The sequence below is a fragment of the Hypanus sabinus genome, chromosome 3 (assembly GCF_030144855.1).
Source record: "Hypanus sabinus isolate sHypSab1 chromosome 3, sHypSab1.hap1, whole genome shotgun sequence".
In the NCBI taxonomy this organism is placed as follows: domain Eukaryota; kingdom Metazoa; phylum Chordata; class Chondrichthyes; order Myliobatiformes; family Dasyatidae; genus Hypanus; species Hypanus sabinus.
Genome location: NC_082708.1, coordinates 77,028,738 through 77,055,261, shown reverse-complemented (window position 1 = coordinate 77,055,261; position 26,524 = coordinate 77,028,738). Strand labels below are relative to the sequence as shown.

At 38.6% G+C, this 26,524-nt stretch overlaps 1 protein-coding gene across 1 annotated transcript in view; it reads right to left on the bottom strand.

Moving 5' to 3' along the window:
• ercc5 (excision repair cross-complementation group 5) overlaps nt 1-26,524 on the bottom strand; it is a 142,818-nt gene that overhangs the window by 10,878 nt on the left and 105,416 nt on the right. Inside the window, exons 13-24 of the mRNA XM_059963446.1 lie at nt 25,985-26,160; nt 24,564-24,679; nt 17,287-17,379; nt 15,103-15,163; nt 12,833-12,976; nt 11,952-12,162; nt 9,090-10,094; nt 8,466-8,758; nt 7,640-7,759; nt 4,320-4,533; nt 1,764-1,908; nt 368-567 (exon numbers count right to left, since the gene is read on the bottom strand). Coding sequence (XP_059819429.1) covers nt 368-567; nt 1,764-1,908; nt 4,320-4,533; nt 7,640-7,759; nt 8,466-8,758; nt 9,090-10,094; nt 11,952-12,162; nt 12,833-12,976; nt 15,103-15,163; nt 17,287-17,379; nt 24,564-24,679; nt 25,985-26,160 — 2,778 coding nt within the window. The remainder of the gene's footprint in view (nt 1-367; nt 568-1,763; nt 1,909-4,319; nt 4,534-7,639; nt 7,760-8,465; nt 8,759-9,089; nt 10,095-11,951; nt 12,163-12,832; nt 12,977-15,102; nt 15,164-17,286; nt 17,380-24,563; nt 24,680-25,984; nt 26,161-26,524) is intronic.

Here is a 26,524-nt window from a genome sequence, read left to right as displayed (position 1 = left end):
AGTATTAAAAACTGTTGATCTCCTGGGATTTTCACACACAACAGTCTTGAGTTTACAGAGAAACATAAAACATCCAATAGGCAGTAAGCCTGTAGGAAAAAATGCCTTGATAATAATATAGGTTGGAGGAGAATGGCCTGACTGGTTCAAGCTGACAGGAAGGTAACAGTAATTCAATTATCCTCACATTACAACAGTGGTGTGCAGAATAACACCTCTGAATTCACAATACCTTGAAGTAGATGGGCTACAGCTGTAGAATACCATGAATATAATCAGTGGCCACTTTATTAGGCAAGGATGTATCTAATAAAGTATCCACTGAGTGTATGCTATTTTTTGTTACACCTTTCTACAAAAGGATATTCTCTGATCTCATCAAGGTCTGGTCTTCCCCAGGAGAGTGATTCTTTGGATTCATCGACAACCGGTTTTAAATATGCTTCTGCCACATCTGGATTTGGAAACCCTGAAGAGATGTCCAGGTGACGCAGTTTTTTCTTCACTTTTGTATCACTTGGATTCTCTCTTAATTTTTTATTTTTCTGGGCTTCAGTCCACCAATCTCTGAAGAACATAAGTTTTAGCAATCCGTAACTAATGCTGCATTTTCATAGAACTATTCCACAGATCTGGAATATTACAAATACTTTCCAATAATATATGCAATTCCAGTAATTAAAGATGGGTAAAATTGTCACATACTGAATTCACAGGGGCCAAATTCACAATTGGAATGAAATAAATTTCATTAAAACTGATAGAGCAGAAGTGACAGCAGCAGGCAAAGAGTAGAGAGATCTGGACCTTGTGCTGGCAAAGTGATATCAGCTGGACTGGCATCATGGTTAGAACAGACATCATAGGCTGAAGGGCCTGTTCCTGTGGTGCACATTTCTGTGTTTTAGGACAATTAATATTTCATACAAGTACTTTTTATTTGTAATTAGAACTTTGACAATGACTACAGCACATAAATAAAACATCCAAACAGTGAGCCTTTATCCCCAAATGCTCAATGCTTCAAGGTAAGAATAAGCGAAAATGCAAAAGCAAATATATTTTATATAGTAGATGGTAAAGAACTGCAAGTGCTTTTTCTTTGTAAAAATGTGTACAACATTCAATAAATCTATATATTCAGCAGTGATTTCCTTACCTAATAGAATGCAGCTGCAGAATACCATTTGTCATAAAGATCAAAAGACTACAAACAATATATCAGCATTTTCCATTGGTGCTTGTTCACAAGACTAACATTTCCAAAAATCCCATGTGCAGACTTTGGAAGGATCAGGATGAAAATGTTATTTTTATCTATTACATGATAAAGATAGCTATTCAGTTGGTTCTATGCTGCTCCATTTAGCACGATCTTACAAACTATTGGTTACAATGATAAACATAGAAACAGATGATCAATTACCTAATGGAACACTGCAGAGTCTGGAAATGTCTGCTGTCATGGATCAATCATGCAGGTTACAAGGTTAATCTAGCACACTGGAGCTTCCCCCCCCCCCACTAAATTTGGCGAGCTCAAGAAAAAGAATTTGGAGAGCTTAATTTATTGGAATTTATTACTCACAAGATTAAAAATATTGATTAAAGTCCACATCGAGATAAATATTATGTGAACAATCAAAGGAATGAAGGTATGGAGCCAACTGGACTCATAATATTCACATTCTATTCTGTTGCTACTGACCAGTAAAAGTCAACAGGATAGAATCTCTGACATACGATACCACATTATAACCTACCGAATACGATAAAGTGGCTCTAGTCCAGACCCAAGGAATTCGTTGAGGAGTTCCATTGCTGTTACGTAACCTACACCAGGGATCCCCTCCGTGTAGTCACTGCCCAGAAAATAAGCAAGGTTGATCAGTTTTCGTCTATCAAGGCCTGGAACACAAGAACGTGAAAAGTGTAATTAATACTAATAACAAAATTCTTATGTTATGACTTTTACTCCAGCAATAACCCACAAGATGAGCCATTTTCAACCTCATGGTGAACTTTAGATCAAATACAAAATTTCTGTTATTCACCAGATACTGGAAGACCAAGTGCAACAAATACTCAGCAAGTCAGGCAGCTTCTGGGGAGAAAAATAAAATATTCTGAAGCAATTTTGTTAATCTGAAATATTAACTCATTTTTCTTTTCAATAATGCTGCTTGGTTGATGAGTATTTCCAATACTTTCATTTACTTTGGACCAAATATCTATGGCATTAAGGATTTCTATTTCTAAAGTACCACCCAATGTTGTTCATGCTTTGGATCACTAGCAGCCAAAACGCTCAACCTTCATCAACTCTTGACTTCACAATAGTTGATAGTATCCTAACTCACACCAAATTCATTCCATTTAGGAAACTGGCTGATTTACATTGGTTTTTGATTGGCAATATCTCCATTTAAATATTCTTGTATTTTTTTCTGTATCCTCTTTTCTTCATCACTCTTCATCTCCAGTATGACAACACAACATCACATATTCCTCTAATTTTGCTCTATTGTCCATTCTTATTTTCACAGCACTGTTTCCTTCTCCATTAAGATGCTATTTAAAACCATGGGTAGTCAATGTCAGATTTGATTTGATGAGGCTCAGTTAAACCCTTTTGAAATACTTTACACTTTAAAAATTTTTATCAGTGTTATTGGTGGAAATTGGAATCTAATGCAATCCTTATAACATATTGTTGAAGATTCAAAGAAGTTGTCAATTTTGCTGACATTTGGGATGCAAATTTAATATTTTCAATTAACAGTTATTCTGTTATCCTTTGTGTATTAGAGTTAATTTGATTTTTTTTTGGTAGTTTACTGCCCTTAAGACAGAGCAGTTTACTGATAAATTACTATTGTGATAATTTTACTTTATTTTTCACAATTCTGTTGAAGCATCTTTGACTTGAAATATTCTGCTTCCACAAATGTTGCATAACCTGCTGATGTTTTGTAGCAGTTTGTTTTTATTTCATAATTTATAATTCAGAAGAACAATACTTTCACCCAATAAACTTATTTTCAAACAATGTATTAATAAGTTACATTCAACCATATACAGTTAATTGGGACACATCAGGACCAGAATATTTTGGCCCAATTAGCTGAAGTTTCATGGAAAATGTAAAAATCATATTAAAACAAATAATTGTTCGAGTGACCAATTATGTATTTAAATGAAATAAAAACTAATTAGAACACTATCAATACTACTATAGTAAACAAAACTGTGTATTAGTTCCTAATTGTTATCAAAGGAGAAATGATACTGCAGTGTTTTTTGATGGACCAGCGTATACACCTAGTGCAGATAATAGACTGGCTTCATACAATTTTCAAGATGATGATTGATATTTCCAAATTCTTTTTTAGTTCCTAACTTATTGAAGTAGTGAAATAGTTCCCTTTTCACTCCCGGCTGTTTCTGGGATCTCCAACCGCTAATTCTGAATTGTATTACTGCTTATTTCTCAACAACTATCAATGATGAAAATTGCTGCTTTTTGAACATAAGTGCACACAACTAACGCTATTTAAAAACTGTTTGCTCTAAGCACCGTGTAGTGTCTAAAGGCCACACAAGTGCACATGACCAAAGATAGTTAGAAACTGGTAACAGTCCCCTGCTCCAGTTACTGGCATAATGTCCCAAATAAACAAAGGGAATCTGGTTATTTTCTCGATTAGTTTTTGCTTTTTATGAGTTGTCTCAAATAAACGGCTGCCCCGATTAACCAGAATCCACTGTACTTACGTTACATAAGCTAAAACTGAAACAATTACAGTAGTTTGTTTTAGTTTTGAACAGATGAAATTGATAAATTAGCTAGTCCTGCTTTGCATGTTCAAAGAATCATGTACAGAAACTTCTTCTTCAAAAGTTTAAAGTAATTTTATTATCAAAGTATATACGTGTCATTATATACAACCCGGAGATTCATTTTCTTGCAGGCATTCACAGTAAGTACAAGAACATCGCAAAATCAATGAAAGACCACCCCCAACAGGACCGCCCACTAGGGGGCAAAAGACAACAAACTGTGCAAATAGAAAAAGAAAGAAAATAAATAAATAAACAACACTCAAGCAAAAAACACCAAGAACATGGAATGAAGTGTCTTCGGACAATAGGTTGGGAGAATATCCACCGTTCCCATCCACACTTTTCATTACATAATAAACTAAAAGTATGGGGAGAAAGTGGACTAAAGGGAAATATTAATCTCAGGCCCTTCAGGAGACTGAAACCAATCCTGGAGATCAGAAGCTTATTTTCACATCTACAAAAATGGTGCTCACCAAGTTGGTTATGAATATGGATGTACTGATAATATTCCACATATTTATCTTGACTGAAGAAATTCTTATACACATGACGTGCTCCAAACAGCCATATATCGCTATCATCAGTGATGGTTCCACTAGTTTGGTCAGTCATATCCAGGTAAGCACATTGAGCTTCTGCCTCCATGGGAGCAACAATATAAGGAATTCCAAAAATTCGCAACAACTCCTACAAACAAATAAATTGCAATAGTCATTAAAATAAATCAAATCTTCACAGCATAGTGGCAATAGTTTGCTTCCTTCCCAATATGAAGAGTTGCAATCATAAAACCCTATTGTAGGACATCTCTGGCATTACAGTATCTGCACTTTAGTATCAGGCATGTTTACTTATAACTTTACATCATTGTATAAACACAAATCTGGCATCTTTAATTGAAATTTCTAGTGCAGTGACTTTCAGCAATATTTATCACACCATATTCTGAAAACCAGGAGATTACTTTGGAACACAAATGATTTTAAATAAATCACAGAAAATACTTAGTGTAATTTACTTTAAATTTTTACAATTTTCTCAATTAAGTAAAATTAGTAGCAGGCAAATTAATGGTTCAGGAAGGAAGATTGCATCCATAAAGTGTAAAGAAAATTTAAACACGAGAGAGGTCTGGAGTGGGATGAAGACCATCACTGGGTTCCGGCAAACTGGCAATAGAGTAGCTGAAAGCAGTGTTGACAGGGCCAAAAAACGTAACCTGTTCTTCCAACAGATTTGACATTGTGGCCCTGCCCATCCCCCACATGATTCATCTGTTGTCGGCCCCCAACCAACACATACTCCACTCTCCCCTCCTACCCCTCCTCACAGCCCCCCACCCTGCTCTCATGACTACACCCCTCCCCCACCTGAAACCACCACGGTGGGCTTCACAACTGAACAGGTGAGAAGACAGCTGAAACGTCTCCACCCAAGCATGGCTGCAGGCCCAGATGGTGTCAGCCCCAGGGTGCTCAAAGCCTGTGCCCCCCAGCTATGTGGAGTACCTCACCATATCTTCAACCTGAGCCTGAGTCTCCAGAGGGTTCCTGTGCTGTGGAAGATGTCCTGCCTCATTCCTGTACCGAAGACGCCACGCCCCAGTGGCTCCAATGACTACAGACCGGTGGCATTGACCTCCCACATCATGAAGACCCTGGAGAGACTTGTTCGAGAGCAGCTCTGGCATATGGTTAGGCCACACTTAGACCCCCTCCTGTTCACCTATCAGCCCCGACTAGGAGTTGAGGATGCCATCGTCTATCTGCTGAACTGTGTCTATGCCCACCTGGACAAGCCAGCAAGCACTGTGAGGGTCATGTTTTTTGACTTCTCCAGTGCGTTCAACACCATCTGCCCTGCTCTGCTGGGTGAGAAGCTGACAGTGATGCAGGTGGATGCTTCCGTGGTGTCATGGATTATTGATTACCTGACTGGCAGACCACAGTACATGCGCTTGCAACGCTGTGTGTCAGACAGAGTAAGCAGTCAGCAGCACTGGGGCTCCACAGGGGACTGTCCTGTCTCCCTTTCTCTTCACCATCTACACCTCAGACTTCAACTACTGCACAGAGTATTGCCACCTTCAGAAGTTTTCTGATGACTCTGCCATAGGTGGAAGCATCAGCAAGGGAAATGAGGCTGAGTACAGGGCTACGGTGGGAAACTTTGTCACATGGTGTGAGCAGAATCATCTGCAGCTTAATGTGAAAAAGACTAAGGAGCTGGTGGTGGACCTGTGGAGGGCTAAGGTACCGGTGACCCCTGTTTCCATCCAAGGGACATGGAGGATTACAAATACCTGGGGATGCAAATGGACAATAAACTGGACTGGTCAAAGAACACTGAGGCTGTCTACAAGAAGGGTCAAAGCCATCTCTATTTCCTGAGGAGACTGAGGTCCTTTAACATCTGCCAGACGATGCTGAGGATGTTCTATGAGTCTGTGGTGGCCGGTGCTATTATGTTTGCTGTTGTATGCTGGGGCAGCAGGCTGAGGGTAGCAGACACCAACGGAATCAACAAACTCATTTGTAAGGCCAGTGATGTTGTTGGGGGGGTGGGGACTGGACTCTCTGACGGTGGTGTCTGAAAAGAGGATGCTGTCCAATTTGCGTGCCATCTTGGACAATGTCTCCCATCCACTCCATAATGTACTGGTTAGGCACAGCAGGACATTCAGCCAGAGACTCATTCCACCGACATGTAACACTAAGCATCATAGGAAGTCATTCCTGCGCCTGTGGCTGCCAAACTTTATAACACCTCCTTCGGAGTGTCAGACACCCTGAGCCAATAGGCTGGTCCTGGACTTTTTTCCACTTGTCATAATTAACTTACTATTATTTAATTATTTGTGGTTTTATATTGCTATATTTCTACACTATCCTTGGTTGGCGCGACTGTAACGAAACCCAATTTCCCTCAGGATCAATAAAGTATATCTGTTTGTCTGTCTGTCAAATAAAAAGCATTTTCTACATGTTTAATGTTGAAACCACTTTCCTCAATTAGTGTAAAATTCAGATTTTGTTTCAAGGTAAAGCTTTGATTTTTAAATGAGAAACTCACTAAACCTGATTGGCTGTTAAATCCAGTTGGTTCTGGAATCAAGTCCCTAATTTTTTTTTAGAAAAATAGCTATCAATGACTCAAATAAACCACTTTAAAAAGGACAGTTAATAATGAATTTAATCGATTTAAATGAATGGTGAGACTATCCCAGAACCAGTTTTAACCTGTCATGGGTTAACTAGGGTAGGTTCTCAAAAGCAAGGATTTTCCCATCAAAAATGGAGAAATCTTAATAACTTTGCACCTACTGTATTTCCTAGACATCCCAAGGAGTTCACCTTTGGAATGCAGTAGGTCCAAATCATTGGCAAAAATCATTGCTGTAAACACATTTGCTCTTATACTGGTAACACTTGAACATTGAGGAATGGGTAGTTCTCCGCAGATGTCATATTTCTCTGAAATATCTAAATCATTCACTGGATTAAATTGGATAAGTTTGAAAATGGCTGTGTTGCAAAAAGAGGAAACATTGCAGAATTATAATGATTTTAGGACATGAGAAAACCTGGGTGGTCTTCAACTAAACAAGATGGAAGAAACACAGTGTGTACAAGAAAACTACAAAATACTGTAAATATAGCATGCAGTATCACTGGAGAGAGAAAATTAATTTTTCAAGTTAAATGTACAGAATATACCCAATATACCCTATTTGTTATAAATGCAACATTATTGAGTTTACAGATGGGTACTTACTCCATCATAGTTATTTTACCTGAGTTTCCAGGTACATTTGTCCTGTGATAGTGGCAGCAACACGTTCCTGCTTTTGTTTCTGAGATTGTAGACCAGATTGTTCCAAGAACAAGCTGTTTTCTAATTCCTCTACATCACCCTGCATAATAACAACAAAATTCCAGTTATGTTTCATTTAATAAGATTGCATCTATACAGCACAATAAATATGCTGATAATACTTAAGTTGTTTGATAAATAATGCCTAGACATCAAGTATCCCAAAAGACATAGAAAGAATCTTTAATCCCCAAAGCTGGCAGTACAACTGTAGCTGTGGACAAAGAGCTACTTTGCCAATGCACTATCTTCCACATTCAACTAGCCTCCTGGTAAACTTCTTGACAAAGGATTTTAAGTAAACTGATCTATAAATTCCTGGTCATATTCACAAACTAAGAAAGCATGAGAAAATTAAAATTGATGCATCTGCCTTGTATGGGATTGGTTGGTAGAGACAGAGGAAATTGTCCTGTAGGCAAATTGGAGTAAAGAATAAGTCATATGGCAAGCTTCATCTAGAAATTACATTAACAACAAATCTGATCTTAAAAAACACCAAGGCACTTTGAAACACTTTTTAAACACCCGTTCCTATCACAATAGTAAGAAAACACATCAGATAATTTCTGAACAAGGCCTCACAAACAGAAATGAAATAAATGATCAACTAACTTGTTTTGGGAATTCTGGTTAAGAGACAAGTATTGACCTAGGACTTTCTCTTTCATCTCTGGTCATTAATGCCCACCAAGGGGTCTTCAGTCTGACAAAATATTTAAGTATGAATGTATGTTCATCTTTACCAGATTTAGTTCACTCCATTCATTAGTTGTGGCTTCTTCCACATCTGCCCATTTGGGTTGATCAGTCTCTTCCTTCGTACCTTGTTGAACAATTTTCTCAATTTTGTCCACATGATCACCGATAACTGCAGATTGTTCCTCGACTATCTGTGTAGTTTCAAAACTACCTTCCAGATCATCAGCAGGCTTCAGCATGGGTTCACTTGCCGGAATCAAGGGTACGAAGATATCAAGAGGAAAGAGCTCATTTTTCGGTGGGGTTTTATTGGTATTAATGACTTCAATGAAGCTACCTGGACATCAAAACAAGTATTAATTTCTGGGACAGAAAATGGTAAAAGTAGAAAAAGTGACCCTAATGGATTTCACACTATTCCTGTAATTTAACTATGAAGTGATGCATTTTGGAAAGTTAAAGCAGGGCAGGACTATCCAATTATTTAACACCTTATGGAAATTACCCAAATATGTAGAATGACATTTTTAGAACAGATTATGTGTACCATCATCAGTGGTATAATTTCAACTCCCATAGTGAGAGCCCACAATAGTATTTTAGTATGCTTCCATTTCACTCTTATCCCCTCACAATGCTCCTTAGCCTTCCAGAGTAAAAAAAATTACCCTCTGAGTCACTTTGGTCTTCATTGTTTGCATACTTTTCCTGATCTCCATATGATTCTTCAGTAGAGTCTTCATCTAGTTCTCCTTGTATCTGTGGTGAGGGAAGCTTTTTAGGATCATCAGAAGGCTGAGTGCCCAGAGCAGGAATAAATAAAGGTTGTTGTACACCTGGAATAGTTTCACTGTTCATGCTCTGATTTTCTAGGAAATTAACTGTCCCAGGTGGGTGAATACATTTCCTGCTGTTACTATCCAAGTGCTCCTCATTAATACTCCTGTGCTCCTTCACATTTTCCAAAGTTTGAAAACTTAACTGTTCAATTTTATGTTTGGTTGCATCTCCTGTTGCAACATTGTTATTTTGTTCTGTTGTACTGACTGGAGAAACTCCCTCCGCTGCAGGAAGCTTCGATTGCATTTTGCAATTTTCACCATTTCTGTGTTCTCTAGATTTTCTTTGAGTGGTCTTTGGACTTAATGGTATTGCAAGATCTTCACAATCACTGTCAAATACCTCTTGATCTTTATGCTCATCATTTGAGCTGCAGCTTTTGGCTACTTGCTTTCTACCATTGCTGCATTCACTTTCATTGCCCTTCTTTGCAATATTTATTAATTCATCTTCTTCTAAAGCTTGCTGTATGGCTTGATGTGTCCTCGGTGACACGTTTATATTTTTGGAAGCAGTATCAGCTGAATAAAGAGTGCTACTACATCCAAGTGGCAATAATTTATCTTCTCCAGACTCTGTTCCATCATCTGAACCACTTTCTAACATGGCAGCCTCAATAGCAATCATTGTCCGTGGAGAAGGACAATCCCTTGCAGCAGCACCATCATTCTCAGCTTTCATCATGTTTGTTGTTGGAAGCGATGTTGGATTTAAATTTTTAAAGGGATCCCAACCAGCATTTGAGAGTGCCTTTGTAACAGCTGAATTAGTATTTTTTTCTGGTGTGTTTTGTTTATGTCCCTCCGAACCTTCATTGTTTTTTGATTGAATTCCTGCAAGTTAAATTCATATTTTAATTTATGTATAGTCTACTTAGATTCTTTGACCATACAGACTTGTGGAATTTCAATAATGCAGAGTCAGATATCTTCCATGCACAATTTACTTAAACAATGGTCATTATCATTGTATAGTAAGAGAGGTTTTCAGTTTTCACCATGATTATTTAGCAAGCCTAATAACTACTGGCATCCTTACAAAAGCAAGTAAGTGAAAAAAATCTAGAAGACACTGCTAGACTTACTCTGATCTGCCTTATGGTGTGCTGTTATGATTTTAGAATCAATAAAACCTTATAAAAATCATTGTTAAGATATATACCAATTTGAAATTAGTTGCTAATTGTTTTAAGACAAATTAAGGCATATGCAGAGATTGGTGAGCTTAAACATCACAGCAAATCATAAAACAGCAATGAATAATCTCTCTAAAGTATAGCTCCAAAATATACAAGCTGGACACTTATTCTCTTAAAAAAAAGTATACATTTAAAAAATTGTATTCTAAGCATTTTCCTAATAAATTTTCACCTATAATTTCATGTTGCTGTTTCAATCTTTATTTCAGTTCTTGCACAGCTACTTGTGTTTCGTACCTGGCTGCTTGTCTTGCTACTTTAACACGATAGGTTGATCAGCTACCCCACTGCCTGCATTGTTCCTGGACACTATGAATCTCATGTAGAAAGTGCTGAGATATCAACACTCCATAGCCTAAGTAAATTTTGTGAGCCTTTGTTTTAAGCTCAGGTAATTGCTGAGTCCTATTCTTCATTTCAGACAAAACAACAGTCACTGCTTATAATTTTAATGTTGTACAGATAAATACAACAGGTTCTACGATATTAATTTAGTTTGTTGGATTGGTTTCATTATTTTTTTAGGCAATAAACCACCAGTACTCAATATTCCTAGGTAGCCCAAGAATGCTTAGCTGCATATTTAGATAGACACTGCTAACAACACTGTAGCCGTGTTCCCTTTAATTAAAATGGAGGACAGCTGTTGTATTGATGGAGCTACAACCAACTTCAATAAGATAGTTCTGTAAAGATAGGATAAAGTCAGAGTAGTGATTAACATAATGATATTACATTATCATTAATATGTTCAATTCCACGCTGTCTGTAAGGAGTTTATATGTTCTTGCTGTGACTGTGTGAGGTTCCTCTTGAAGCTCAAGTTTCCCCCTACATTCCAAACATGCAAGGGTTAATAGGCCAATTGGTCACAGGGTGTAGGCAGCATGGACTTGTTAGGCCCAAAGGACCTGTTACCAAGCTGTATCTAAACAAACAGAATTGTTTTAATTTTCTGGCATCCATCCTGTAATCAGGTTTCATCTGTTGATGCACAACAGTAGAAGGAATATTTCCCACAGTGTAGCCATTGTATCAGTCCTGATAGGTGATACGCATTTGGAAAGAGATGATGTTTGATATTGAGTGTTTCAAGTGTAAAGCACCAATATGTTAATCATTTAAAAAATATGAAAAACTCCACTATTATACAAAAACACAGTTGCATGTTTACCCAATATATATTTGTTTAAATCAACGCAAGTGATTTGTCTATTTCAATATTAGTAGGTATTCATTTTGCATAATTTTCTACACGTTGCCACATGCTCTTTACAGCATCACTGTATACAAGGTAGAAAATACACAGGGGGAGAATTAGACAAACTCCATTTTCTTTCTCCTTACTGAAGCACTTCAGAAGCAGAGAAATATTTTTACTTGGACAAACTACTGTTAAAAGTTTGAATTTAAAAACTAGTTGATATAAAGATAATCTGAATGAAACAGAACTGCTACATAAAAAATGACATTTAATCAATATTCTCTGTACCTTTTAACAGAATGTAGTGTGAAGCATCTTCTGATACAAGCCGCCTGGCTTCTATATCCTTAAAGAATCCCCCTTCGTTATCCCCCCACTCTACTTGAATTTCACCACAGTACTGTCGGTTCATCTCTTTCTGAACACCTTCAATATGTTGGTTAAGTCTGTTGCGTTTAAGTAAACCAGACAACTGGTACTGGGAAAAATCAGTTGACTCCTTTGGGAAAGAGCACAAAGGTTTGTTAGAAAGTGTTTAGACATCCTGATTTGAAGATTGTTTTTTCTTAGAAACCAATACATTAATTTGATAGGAAGGAAGTAAAGTCTGATGTAGCAGTATTTCAGAGGAGTAAAGGAAACTACAGTGGTATCTGAAAGGAATTGGACAAAGTAAATTGGAAGGAGCTGCTGGCAGGGATGACAGCAGGGTAGAACTGGCGCGAGTTTCTGGGAAAAATGAGGAAATTGCAGGATAGATGTATTCCAAAACCCAAGAAATACTCAAATGGCAAAATAGTAAAACCATGGCCGACAAGGGAAGTCAAAGCTAATGTAAAAACAAAAGAGAGGGCATAAAACAAAGCATGGTGCTAGAGAACAGGAAAACTGTAAATGTCACTCCACTCTTTAAGGAAGGAGGAAGGCAGCAGAAATGAAATTAGAGACCAGTTAGCCAGTTGACCTCAGTGGTTGGGAAGACGTTGGAGTCAATTATTAAGGATGAGGTTATGGAGTACTTGGTGACACAGGACAAGATAGGACAAAGTCAGCATGATTTCCTTAAAGGAAAATCCTGCCTGACGAACCTGTTGGAATTCTTTGAGAAGATTGCAAGTAGGATCGATAAAGGGGATTCAATGGATGTTGTACAAAATACGTCAACCTACCTGAGGCAGAGGCTCCATCAAACTTCTCCGACGCTTGCTGAATTCTTTCAGGTCTGTCAAGATTTCATGCCTTACCTCTGGAGGCAAACTTACAAAGTCTTCAGAATCAATGTCCACAGAATTAGGATTCTCAAGAAATTCATTCTTAAAATATATTTGGAAAACACAAATTAAAAAAATACTATTTATTGCTTATCATTTAAGTATTTTCAGTAAGATGGTGGCATGTTCGGATGCAGTGACCTCAGTGTTTTTGTCTTTTTTCAAAGATCTTTTTTTATGCTTGCAAGATAATGCTGGGTGTTAAAAGAGCTTCAAGTATGGCAGGTGGACAGAGGAGCTGGTCTTGGTGTGGATCATGTTACTGCCTGCTACAGAAAGGTTTCGGAGCCAAGCACCGAATGACTGTCTTGGATGCCTCACTTGCAATCACGAGACCCTGTTGGACATTGATAATGTAAAATAATGCAAGTCTGTTTCCCTTGCTTATTGGCAGGACAGATGATGGGAGCAGTGTGGCCTCGGTTGCACTGAGAACTACAACATAAGCCGTGGACTTGCCTGTTTGCAGCAGTCCAGGAGAGGAAACACTGGAGGCAGTATAGCATAGCATCCATGCTGGGTTGGGGGCTGGCCTCTCCCGTCGATGCAGCAATCCAGTGTTCGCTCGGTACAAGACAAGCTGGGTTATGTGCAGTGTGCATGTTTGTCTACAGACTGCTGAGCACAGCTTGTTCTTATGATAACACTTGTGCACCATCAATTGACAGGATATGTCACTCAAGAACTTGGGTTATATTTTTCTTTGTATGTTTACTTGTTATATGTATTATTCATACCTTGTGCTGTGTATGACTATTGGTACTGTGCTTTGTACCTTGGCCCCAGAGGAATGCTGTTTCATTTGTCTGTATTCATAGATGCTTGAATGATAATTAAACTTGAAAACACATGAATTTGTCTATGGATCAAAGGCCTGTGCTGCAAGGAGCAACAGAAAGTATTGCAACCACTTGTTAAGGTGATAGATGTAGATATATGTAGAGCCTGACATTTTCACAGCTTTCCATTTCTTTGTGGTTCAGGAAAAAAACCAAGTAAAATATTTGAAAAAACAGATGGAATTATTGATTTAGTTTAAAAAGAATTGCAGGAGAGTGGATTATAGGGTTGGCTAACTTGTTAAAATCCCCCAATATTTCTTTCCCACCACATTTTAGGCATCTACTCCCAAATGCTATGTCACTCTTCCTCTGACTCCTCTCCCTAGCTCCATGCTACCTCATTATTTATTCATTTTCCCATCTGAGCAAAGTGAATAAATAATGAGGAAGAGTGGAGCTAAGACGAGGGAGAGAAACATAGCAATTCTTCACAGGCTTGGAAAGAGAAACAGAGAAAATGCTAGAGCCAAAGACCCTTTGGCCCCAAACAATTGCTCTGTTTTTAATCCAGATTCCCATCCACAGCTACTTCTTCAAATTTTTCTATCATGAGTCTTTCCCTTTTGTTCTCAACTTCTGCCCATTTCCCTCTGGCTCTGCGCTTGCTAACACGTGAATTCTAATGAAAAAATCATAATTACTTTTTCAAAAAGATGAATTGACTGCTTTAAGCAAATTAAGGTGTAATGCCCTGTTTGATATTTTTTACTGTTATGCTGCATGTGTTTCATTTAGTGCTGTTCTGTGCAAGCTGCTTATTTTCAGCTTATGTTTGGGTTATTGTTGAAGATATGAAGAGAAAAGTCTGCCATCCAATTAGGATGGTCAAATTGAAAGGGAGGACTCTCTAGTGAGGGACATTAAGGTTGGGCTTGGGTTTTTTTTTGTGTGGTTCGAGAGAGATGAACAGAGAAGGCAACTGAGAGAAACAGTGTAGGATTCAACACAGAGCGGGACAGTGATTCGACAAAGCCCAGGGTGAGATCTATTGACTTGGGAAAACCGTGAGCTCCAACTTCTGCACATTACACTGTTTCATTAAAATAGGCCCTTTTTTTTGTTCTTTTCTTTACTAACCCTTTAGTCAAATCAAGAAATATATAGCTAAGTCATTTAATTGTATGCAGTGTATTGTCTTATTTCATGGCGCTCATTTATAACAGTAACAAATTACACAGCATCCACACAAACAGAAGGTTTGAGGTGGACTCGCGCCCGAATCTCATATGTTTGGCGGCGCCAGGGATTGTTTTCCCTGGACTTACACAGCCGAGGAAACCAAGGTTTTCCCAAAGGTAAACATTCTCTCAGGAACTGATCAATTACCTGCAATAATTTTTCATTCTTCATCCTCTCTTCCCAGTCCTTCTCTCTCTCTTCATCTGAGCTACAAGTGAAAAGCTACTTCTGAGTTGCATGTCAACAGTGTAAATAGATTTATATATCCTCTCAATATCAATTTAACATTGCAAAGAAAATAACAATCTAAAATTAAAACAAAAAAAGGAAAAGGAAACATTTACTACTATTTCCATTACTTGGGGAAGGATTACTTGTTAAGTACTGCTCCATTTCTAGACCGATCCCCAAGTCCCTGTGGTTTAGGAAAACTGTTACGTCAGCAAAGGAAACAGGAACAAGTTGATAGCACAAACTTTTAGTACTGACTTTGCAAGGTGCAAGTTAGAACTAAAAGTGCAACATTGTCCTAAATTAAGCTGCCTGCTTGGTTGGCACCAAATTCTCCAGATCCAGCACTCTCAAGGAACATGTGCCATCAAGAAAATGTACTCCATTAATTAACCACAGTTTCTTTGATAGGACCTCAACTCAGCATAAGCATGAGCCCACCATGTAATATCTCTGTTGAAGATTAAGTATATCATACTTAGTATATTCTTTTAAATATTCCACTCACTGGAGAAATCATGATTCCCAAGGGCAAGAATTGTCTTATGTGTTAATATCAAAATATTTTGGGGAAGACCGAACAGATCCTAGGGTTTTATTAACCCAGACACTCAATTCCACCAGACCCTACAAATCCATGCTCTCATTAAGTTAGGTCCCACCAAACGAGATTTCAGAGCCTGGACTGACACCTTACTGCCCTATTGTCCTGTTTATTATTTATTGTAATGCCTGCACTGTTTTGTGCACTTTATGCAGTCCTGGGTAGGTCTGTAGTCTAGGGTAGTTGTGTGTTTTTTTCTCTGTGTTGTTTTTTTTTATGTAGTTCAGTCTAGTTTTTGTACTGTGTCATGTAACATCATGATCCTGAAAAACATTGTCTCATTTTTACTATGTACTGTACCAGCAGTTATGGTCGAAATGACAATAAAAAGTGACTTGACTTGACTTTTTCTTTAAGCCAAATCTCACAGTCCATTTCCAAGGTCTCAATGAGCCACAAGAAGTGTACATGCCCAGAACCTTTCTGAACAAGATAATCCATTTGTTTCTCAGATTAAGGCCAAGCTCCTTTAAGTTTCTTGAGCCAGGCTAGTCTATTCATGAGTCTTCACTGATCCAGGTGAACTCCAGTCCCTTGTCTACTAACGAGTTCTCAATCATAAAGCCTTATTCCTTTCCACATTCTCATTTAGGAGGAAGCCTCTCATCATTCAGTCCAGCTGACAGAATGACAATATTCATTCAAATCATGTCAATTGTCTAGATTGCCAGTATTGGATCAATCCACCAACCCAGGGTCAGGAATTCCCACTGTAATGCTAACCTTATTGGTGGACTTGGCTTGTATTGTATGCTGTACTTAAATGTTAGTGCTATTTGTCATGTGCACATCAAAACAGAGTGAAATCAGTTTTTTGCATCAAATCAAATCAGCGAGGCAGCCGCAAGTGTTGAGAACATATCTAATGCCAACAGCATGCCCACAACTTACTAACCTTAACTGTTTATCTTTGGAATGCGGAAGGAAACTGGAGCATCCAAAGGAAATCCACGCAGTTACAGAGAGAACATATAAACTCCTTACAGCCAGCAGTGGGATTTTAACCCAAATGATCGCTGGCATTGTAAAGTGATTGTACTGACTGCTATACTACTGTTCCTCCCCATGGTATTATACAGTACTTTGCTATTGTAGCAGAGAACACCAAAACTCAAGAGGTCCTTTGGCATTACCTCAAAAGCATCAAATTACAGCACAAAATATGAGCTTGTTTACCTATCTCCTGGTAAGAACAAATTCCAACAGTTATATGAGTAACTATTAGCTGGTCATCTGAAGATCCAGCTCTAAGTTAATGTCATGCAGGCAATACAATGAGTTTGTACTTGGGTTTTGGAAAATACCACAACAGTCTTTCAAATGATTGAACTTGCCACTTAAAGTGCAGTAACATCATCAAATCCATCATATTCCTGAACCTCTTAAAATAAGCAGGTTGCAACTAATGGAATTTCATTACAAATCAGAATATACATAATACGGGATTTTAACAAGTGCTGCAATTAAAACCAAATTTTAAAAAGCATCATACAAACCTATTTTCCTCTTTCTGTGACAAGGAAGGCAGGTTGAAAATATCATCAGTTTCTCCTCTTCTCACCTGAGAAAGACTGGGGATAATCTCATCACTGTTCACAAGAAAAAAAGAAAATGCCTCAGAAACTAATTTCGAAAATGAATTTTTTTTCTTGGTTGCTGATGCAATTAGAAAAGTTGATCTATATATAAACTGAAATATCTGTCCATATTTGCTCTGTATTTCTCACTCACTTGAATGAATGTTGGTTGTAATACTTACAAACAAACTTAAAAAATCTACAGATTTAATCAGCTCAAAATATAATTTTTCATTCCATATTTTCTGCTGTAGTAATATTTTAAAATTAGCTCATGATTATTCAGATATTTCATGGAAATATAGATTCAGTGATAACAGTATTATCCACAAATAATAATTAGGATACAGCAATGTGTTGGAAATTATTTGAACTTTTAAAATAGGTATATATTTGGTGGTTCTACAGCTGCTCATTATGTACCATTACTGCCAAGGTATCACTTTCTATGTGAATCCTAACTGCAAAGTAATTTTAAGCTGAGAATCTACTAATTGCTAAACAAATAAGCCTACAAAATCTAGACACTCAGGTTATTTTCACAAGAAAATCCAATTAGACATATATAAATAATATTTTAAATTCAGGACTGTGGGTAATGGAGGGGCCAGAGGGAGGAGAAGAGCTTCAGCTTCCAGGTGTTCATCACTTTAATTTGCCATCTGACTTCCATTTTGATTTCAACCTGTCAGTGGTCTCTTGCACTGTTCCAAGAAAATCCAAGCAAAGTTGAGACACAACACTCCATATCTGGCAATATCTGGGCAGAATGCAGCCCTTGAAATGCAAAGCAGAGTTTAACAAGACCATTAGATATACAGTTGCAAGAAAAAGTTTGTGAACCCTTTGCAGTTACCTGGTTTTCTGCATTAATTACTCATAAAATATGATCTGATTTTCATCTCAGTCACAATAATAGACAAACACAATTTGCCTCAATGAAAAACACACAAATAACTTACTTACCATATTTTTATTGAACACATTGTTTGATTATTCATCGTCCAGGCTGCAAAAGTATGTGAACCCTTGTATTTAATAACTGGTAGAACCTCCTTTAGCAGCAATAACTTCCACCAAACATTTCCTGTAGCCATTATTCATACTTGCACAATGGTAGAGAGGAATTTTAGACCATTCCTCCATACCAAACTGATTCAGTTCTACAATATTTCTGGTTTACCTTGCATGATAGCCTTCTTCATGCCACAGCATCTCAATTAGGTAAGGTCTGGACTCCAACCTGGCCATTTCAAAACACAAATTTTCTTCTTCTTAAACCATTACTCTTGTCTTTTGGATCACTGTCTTGTTGCATCATCTAACTTTATTAAGCTTCAAATGATGGACCTCTACCTTTACATTATCCTGTAAAATGTCATGATACAATTTTGAATTCATTATTTTCACAATGATTGCAAGCTGTCCAGGCCTGAGGCAGCAAAGCAGCCACAAACCATGATGCTCCTTCCACCGTGCTTCACTGCTGGGATGAGGTTTTGGTGTTGGTGTGCAGTACCCTTTTTCCTCCAAACACAGTTGTGTGTATTTCTGCCAAAAAGTTCAACTTTTGTCTCAGCTGTCCACAGAACATTGTCTCAGAAGTGTTGTGGAACACCCTGGTAGCCTTTTGCAAACTTGACAGTACAGTACAGGCCTTTCAGCCCAAAATCCTGTGCTGAACTTGCCCTTACTTTAGAAATTACCTAGGGTTATCCATAGCCCTCTATTTTTCTAAGTTCCATGTACCTTGAAAGACCCTATCGTATCTGCCTCCATCACCGTCGCTGGCAGCCCATTCCACGCACTCACCATTCTCTGCTTGGAAACTTACCCAACATCTCCTCTGTACTCACTTCCAAGCACTGTGCCCTCTCGTTCTAGCCATCGCAGCCCTGGGAATCCACACGATCAATGCCTCTCATCATCTTATACACCTCTATCAGGTCACTTCTCATCCTCCCTTGCTCCAAGGAAAAACAGCCGAGTTCACTCAACCTATTCTTATAAGGCATGCACCCCAATCCATAACATCCTTGTAAATCTCCTCTGCACCCCTTCTATGGTTTCCACATCTGTCCTGTAGTGAGGTGACCAGAACTGAGCACAGTACTCCAAGTGGGGTCTGACCAAGGTCCTATATAGCTACAACATTACCTCTTGGCTCTTAAAAGTCAATCCCATGATTGATGAAGGCCAATACACCATATGCCTTCTTAACCAGTCAACCTCAGCAGCAGCTTTGAGTGCCCTAGAGTCTCAGACCCCAAGATCCCTCTGATCCTCCACAATGCCAACAGTCTTACCATCTTATCATTAACACTATATTCTGTCATCGTATTTCACCTACCAAAATGAACCACCTCACATTTATCTAGGTTGAACTCCATCTGCCACTTCTCAGACCGGTTTTGCATCCTATCAATGTTGTAACCTCTTACATCCTCCACACAATCCACAACACCTCCAACCTTTGTGTCATCAGCAAATTTACTAACCCATCCCTCCACTTCCTCATCCAGGTCATTTATGAAAATCAGGAAGAGTAGGGGTCTCAGAACAGATTCCTGAGGCACACCACTGGTCATCGACCTCCATGCAGAATATGACCTGTCTACAACTACTCTTTGCCTTCTGTGGGCAAGCCAGTTCTGGATCCACAAAGCAATGTCTCCTTGGATCCATGCCTCTTGACGTTCTCAATAAGCCTTTCATGGGGTACTTTATCAAATGCCTTGCTGGAATCCATATACACTACATCTACTGCTCTACCTTCATGAATGTGTTTAGTCACATCCTCAAAAAAATTCAATCTGGCTCATAAGGCATGACCTGCCTTTCACAAAGCCATGCTGGCTATTCCTGTTATATTATGCCTCTCCAAATGTTCATAAATCCTGCCTCTCAGGATCTTCTCCATCAACTTATCAGGCACTGAAGTAAGACTCACTGGTCTATAATTTCCTGGGCTATCTCTACCCCCTTTCTTGAACAAGAGAAAAACACCTGCAACCCTCCAATCCTCCGGATCCTCTCCCATCCCCATTGATGATGCAAAGATCATTGCCAGAGGCTCAGCAATCTCCTCCCTCACCTCCCAGAGTAGCCTGGAGTATATCTCGTCTGGTCTTAGTGACTTATCCAAGGTCCTTTTCTGTAGTGAATACTGAAGCAAAGATTCCTGAGGCACACCTCAATCAGGCTCATAAAGCATGACCTGCCTTTGATAAAGCCATGCTGACTATTCCTAATCTTATTATGCCTCTCCAAATGTTCACAAATCCTGCCTCTCAACTTACCAACCACTGAAATAATACTCACTGGTCTATAATTTCCTCGGCTATCTCTACACCCTTTCTTGAATAAGGGAACAACATCTGCAACCCTCCGACAGTCCAGAACCTCACTTGTCCCCACTGATGATGCAAAGCTCATTGCCAGAGGCACAGCAATCTCCTTCCTCACCTTCCACAATAGCCTGGGGTACATCTGATCCAGTCCCAGTGACTTATCCAACTTTGTGCTTTCCAAAAGCTCCAGCGTGTCCTCTTCCTTAATATCTATATGCTCAGGCTTTTCAGTCAGGCTGTTAAGTCATCCCTACAATTGCCAAGATCCTTTTCTGTAGTGAATACCGAAGCAAAGTATTCATTAAGTACCTCTGCTATCTCCTCCAATTCTATACACCTTTTTCCACTGTCACACTTGATTGGTCCTATTCTCTCATGTCTTATCCTCTTGCTCTTCACATACTTGTAGAATGAATTGGGGTTTTCTTTAATCCTGCCTGCTAAAGCCTTTTCATGGTCCCTTCTGGCTCTCCTAATATCTTTCTTAAGCTCCTTCCTGCAAGCCTTATGATCTTCTGGACCTCTATCATTACCTAGTCTTTTAAACCTTTCGTAAGCTCTTCTTTTCTTCTCGACTAGATTTATAACAGCCTTTGTACACCACAGTTCCTGTACCTTACCATCCTTCCCATCTCATTGGAATGTACCTATGCAGAACTCCATGCAAATATCCCCTGAACATTTGCCAAACGTTTCCCTGATAACATCTGTTTCCAATTTATGCTTCTTAGTTCTGCCCGATAGCCTATTTCCCCTTACTCCAATTAAATGCTTTCCTAACTTATCTGTGCCTACCCCAAGATTTTGGTAAAGGAGATAGAACTGGGAACTGACACCTGACCAGATCTGACACCTGACCAAGTTTATTTCCCAATACCAAATCAAGTACAGCCTCTCCTCTTGTAGGCTTATCTACATATTGTGTCAAGGAACCTTCCTGAACACACCTAACAAACTCCACTCCATCTAAATCCCTCTCTCTAGGGACATGCCAATTGATATTTGGGAAATTAAAATCTCCCACCACAACAACCCTGTTATTATTACACCTTTCCAAAATCTGTCTCCCTATCTGCTGCTCGATGTCCCTGTTACTATTGGGTGGTCTATCACAAACACCCAGTAGAGTTATTAACCCTTTCCTGTTCCTAGCTTCCACCCACAGAGACTCAGTAAACAATCCCTCCATGACTTTGTCCTTTTCTGGAGCCGTGACACTATCCCCGACCAACAGTGCCACGTCCCCATCTCTTTTGCCTTCCTCCCTGTCCTTTCTGAAACATCTAAAGCCTGGTACTCAAAGGAACCATTCCTGCCCCTGAGCCACCCAAGTCTCTGTAATGGCTACAACGTCGTAGCTCCAAGTACTGATCCATGCTCTGAGCTCATCCACTTTGTTGATAATACTCCCTGCATTAAAATAGACACATCTCAAACCATCAGTCCGAGCGCGTGAGCACATCCCTTCTCTATGACCTGCCTATCCTCCCTCTCGCACTTTCTACGAGCTTTCTCTATTTGTGAGCCAACTGCCTCTTCCTCCATCTCTTCAGTTCAGTTCCCATCCCCCCGCAATTCTAGTTTAAACTCTCTCCAAATAGCCTTTGCAAACTTCCCTGCTAAAGTATTGGTCCTTCTGGGATTCAAGTGCAACCCACCCTTTTTGTACAGGTCAGGCCTGCCCCAAGGATCCAGAAATCCGAATATCCACCCAGTGCTCCAATCTCTCAACCACGCATTTATCCTCCAACTCATTCTATTCCTATACTCGCTGTCGCGAGGCATGGGCAGTAATCCCGAGATGACTATCTTTATGGTCCTGCTTCTCAACTTCCTTCCTAACTCCCTGTGGTCTGTTTGCAGGACCTCCTCCCTTTTCCTACCTATGTCATTGGTACCAATATGTACCACATCTCTGGCTATTTTCCTTCCCACTTCAGGATATCGTGGACACAATCATAAACTTCCCAGAACCTGGCACCTGGGAGGCAAATTATCATCCGTGTTTCTTTCCTGCGTCCACAGAATCACTTGTCTGACCCCCTATCTATAGAGTCCCCTATGACTGATGTATTCCTCTTACTTTCTCTACCCTTCTGAGCCACAGGGCCAGAATCTGTGCCAGATACGCGGCCACTGTTGCTTCCCCCAGCTAGGCCGGCCCCCATTCCCCAACAGTGCTCAAGCAGGAGTACATACTGTTAAGGCGAACTGCCAAAGCCTGTGACTCTTGCCCTTCCCTCTCCTGGCTATTACTCACTTATCTGTCTCCTGAGGCCCTGATGTGCAGCAATTTTTTTGAAGAGCAATGGTTTCTTCCATGGTGTCTTTACATGAAAATCACTCTTGTTCACTGTTTTTTCTTATAGTGGACAAATGAACAGGAACTTTAGAAAGTTCCAGAGATTTCTCAGTTTTGCTGTTACCCTTGGGTTCTTTTTCAGAATGCCCATTCCTAGGGAGAGTAGCAACAGTACTGAATTTCCTCCATTTGTAGACAATTTCACTTACTGTGGACTGATGAACACTCAGATCTTAGGCACACCTTCATAGCCTTTTTCAGCTCCATGCATCTCTATAATTCTTCTTCCAAGGTCCTCTGAAAGTTGTTTTGATTGAGGCAACTGCTCTGATCATACTGCAGTCTTTACATGTCTCTTCATTTTTTTTACTTCCTCTCTGTGTTGTAAATTTCCCTCGTTAACCTGACAGCTCAAAACAGCCACTCTGTTCCTGGAATCAATGGGAAGTCAAATGGCAAATGGAGATGCTGGAATTTCCTAACATCTCTTGACCAGATATTTAGAAAACAAAATACTACATTTTCTTCCTAAACTTAAAGTTTAATGGTTTAGTATAATTTAGTTGAAAAGTAAAAATAATTTAAAACAGTTCTTAAAGATCTGAATATTAAAAACATTTTAAAAACTTACAATACTCCAAAGTCTTTGACCAGAGATGTAGCTCTCTACCATCACTCCCCCCTTATACTCCAGCAATGGCTGAGGCTCAGTGTGTGCATTAATATGTAGCAGCCTTTAGGGTAGAAAACTTGTATTTACATAGCCCTTGAAGAATCCATAAAAATATTACTGTTAATGAAATGTTTGGAGACCAGATATATCACTCCCTCACTCTTTTCTTTAAAATAGTATCACACAATTTCTCATTTTGCTGAAGAGAACTGACAGCTGCCTGGTGTTGTGTCATCTAAAGAGCATTCTCAGTGCTGCACTGGACCACCCAGTGCTAGGACTTGGACTTGAAGTCTTAATTTTGCAAAGTAGCATGGAAATGCTACAAAGCAATAGCTGACACTACTCAACAGGAGTCAATTTAGATTGCGCAAATTCAATTTTCCAACTCTTTTTTACAAATCAATACTTTTAACACCAGTTTAACATTCTGACACCACATCATTGAGAGTGTCAAGCCCTTTACATTCAACTTTTTTGTTAAAAGAAAACAAAAAAAAACTTTTTCAACTACGCCAGAAAGCTCCATTGATGCTTCTTGCTTTGGACATGCCCACTAAAAATCAGTATTTATTATAATTATTCAAATCTATTGACTAACTAACCACTGGCAAATCTAGACAAATAAGGAAATGGAAACAAAAACCACAAGTGTGGTAAATCTGAAAAATAAACTGCAAATGCTGGATAAACTCAGCACATCAGGTAATACCAGTGGAAAAAGAGAAAGAATTAATGGTCCATATGAAGACAGCAAATTCTGAAGAAGACTCTGCAAAGGAGAAAGAGTACATTATGTAAAAAGTTCAGAAACCTTTAAAAGGTACACCACTGTAATCTAAATAATCCTAAAAATTAACTCTTTACTAACCTTTTGCCTCCTAATGCTGTTTTTAGTGCATGCCTCTTCAAAAAAGTTCTCATTAGTTTGTCTGTGGTTTTCTTTGTGTCTTTCACTGCCAGTTCCTTTCTCTTCCACCTATTTTCCTGATATAAGCACTGACTTCAGTTTAACCAAGATCAATTATTATTGCATAGTAATACTGATTAATTAAAGCCCTATTAAGAACATCTCTATTTGGGCAAAATGACAAGTTGGATTAGTCAGTAAGCAGCTGAAACACAAACTGAAATTTTTTTACCATAATGTAACACAAATCTTATGTCTATACATCAAAATATCCTTTTAAAAAATGTTTGTTATCTTTTCCGATTATAAATTCATATTCCAACATTCATGACGGCTAATATCAAAGTAAATCTACCAACCTCTGCCAATGGGAGTGCTGCGGCATTCAGCAGAAAAACTTAACTAAAACTACTTCACAGCTTCCTAACTGCAAGAACAAAAACATGATATAGCAAAATAACACGTAGCACTAACTAAAGAAAAATACTTGCGCTGATCCTAGTATACCTGCAAATATGCTACACAATAGATTTGGGCTAGTCTTTATACTCTGTAATAGAGTTAGGGATAATACAAAGTTAGATTTACATTTTTATTAATATGAAATTAAAATAATTATAAATGTCCTTTAAAATGAAATATTTAAAAGGCATAATACGCCATTTGGAAAACTTGGAAATATACACTTTCTTGTGGCAGATTACACTTTTTTTGTTCCTATTCTTATATTCCATACTTTGATACAAAAGCACAAAGTGAAACCTCTCCAGAAACGATACTGCAATCACTAATAATAGTTCAAATTCAAACATTATAAAGGTCATATAAAGGCCTGCTCTTTTCCTAAAAAAACACAAAAAGCCTTCTGAAAAATCAAGAATATGACACAGTCGTGTCATCGCTGATGTTCTAGAAACAATTCAGCGATTTATAAAACTTAGTCATAAAAAGCCATCTTATTTAAGAGTTTACTATCCATTGCATACCTCTCATATCAAAGATTACTGATATATATTGTGAAATAATTCATTTTGTACCATAATCTCTTTCATACATCATATCACTGAGGATCTCAAGCTCTGTATATTGAAGATAATTGTATTCACCTGGAGTAGATGTGTCAGAAAAAATGCAGAGTATTAAACTCTTCAAGCCAATCACTTAAAAATGTTAAAAATAATTCTTAACTGTTTATGATGAACTATTAACCTACCCAAGCATGCCGTTGTTCTCAGCTTTTAAAAGAAATTTTATTGGAAGCCTGGAAGACAACCTTTTTACAGCATTGTGGATAACTAATACAGATTGTAGACTTATAAAACAAGTATGGACTTTGCTATCTAGCGAGTGAAATAAAGATTGCTTGATTAGACAGCACTTACCAAAGTTTGCTTCTTCAGTAGTGGCATCTTTCCATCAAAAACAACTAATGGTCGTATTCGATAAAACAACAATTTACAAAGTCGATGGAACAAAATCAAAAGGTGAGCATTTGGTAGAGAATTACCATGGCGATCTCGTGCTCCTTTCATGGCTTGGTTTAACCAAATGCTGATATCTTTTAAAAATGTAGTTAAGAAAAATATGGAAAAAAAATTAAAATATTAAATTAAATAACATTGTTATTTCAAATCATTTAGGAAAGTGCTATTAATTCATAGCATAACTCTTCATAGCATCTATGGAAAAGACCACAGTCGACATTTCGGGCCGAGACACTTCATCAGGACTGGAGGAATAAAGATGAGGGGGCAGAGTTAGAAAGTGGGGGGGGGGGCAGAGGGAGGAAGATACACTAGGTGAAGCTGGTTTGGGGGGTGAGGGGTGAAGTAAATAGCTGGGAAGTTGATCGGTGAAAGAGATTGGAGAATTGGGTTGGAGGAGTGGGGGGGGGGGGGTGGATCTGATAGGAGGACAGAAAG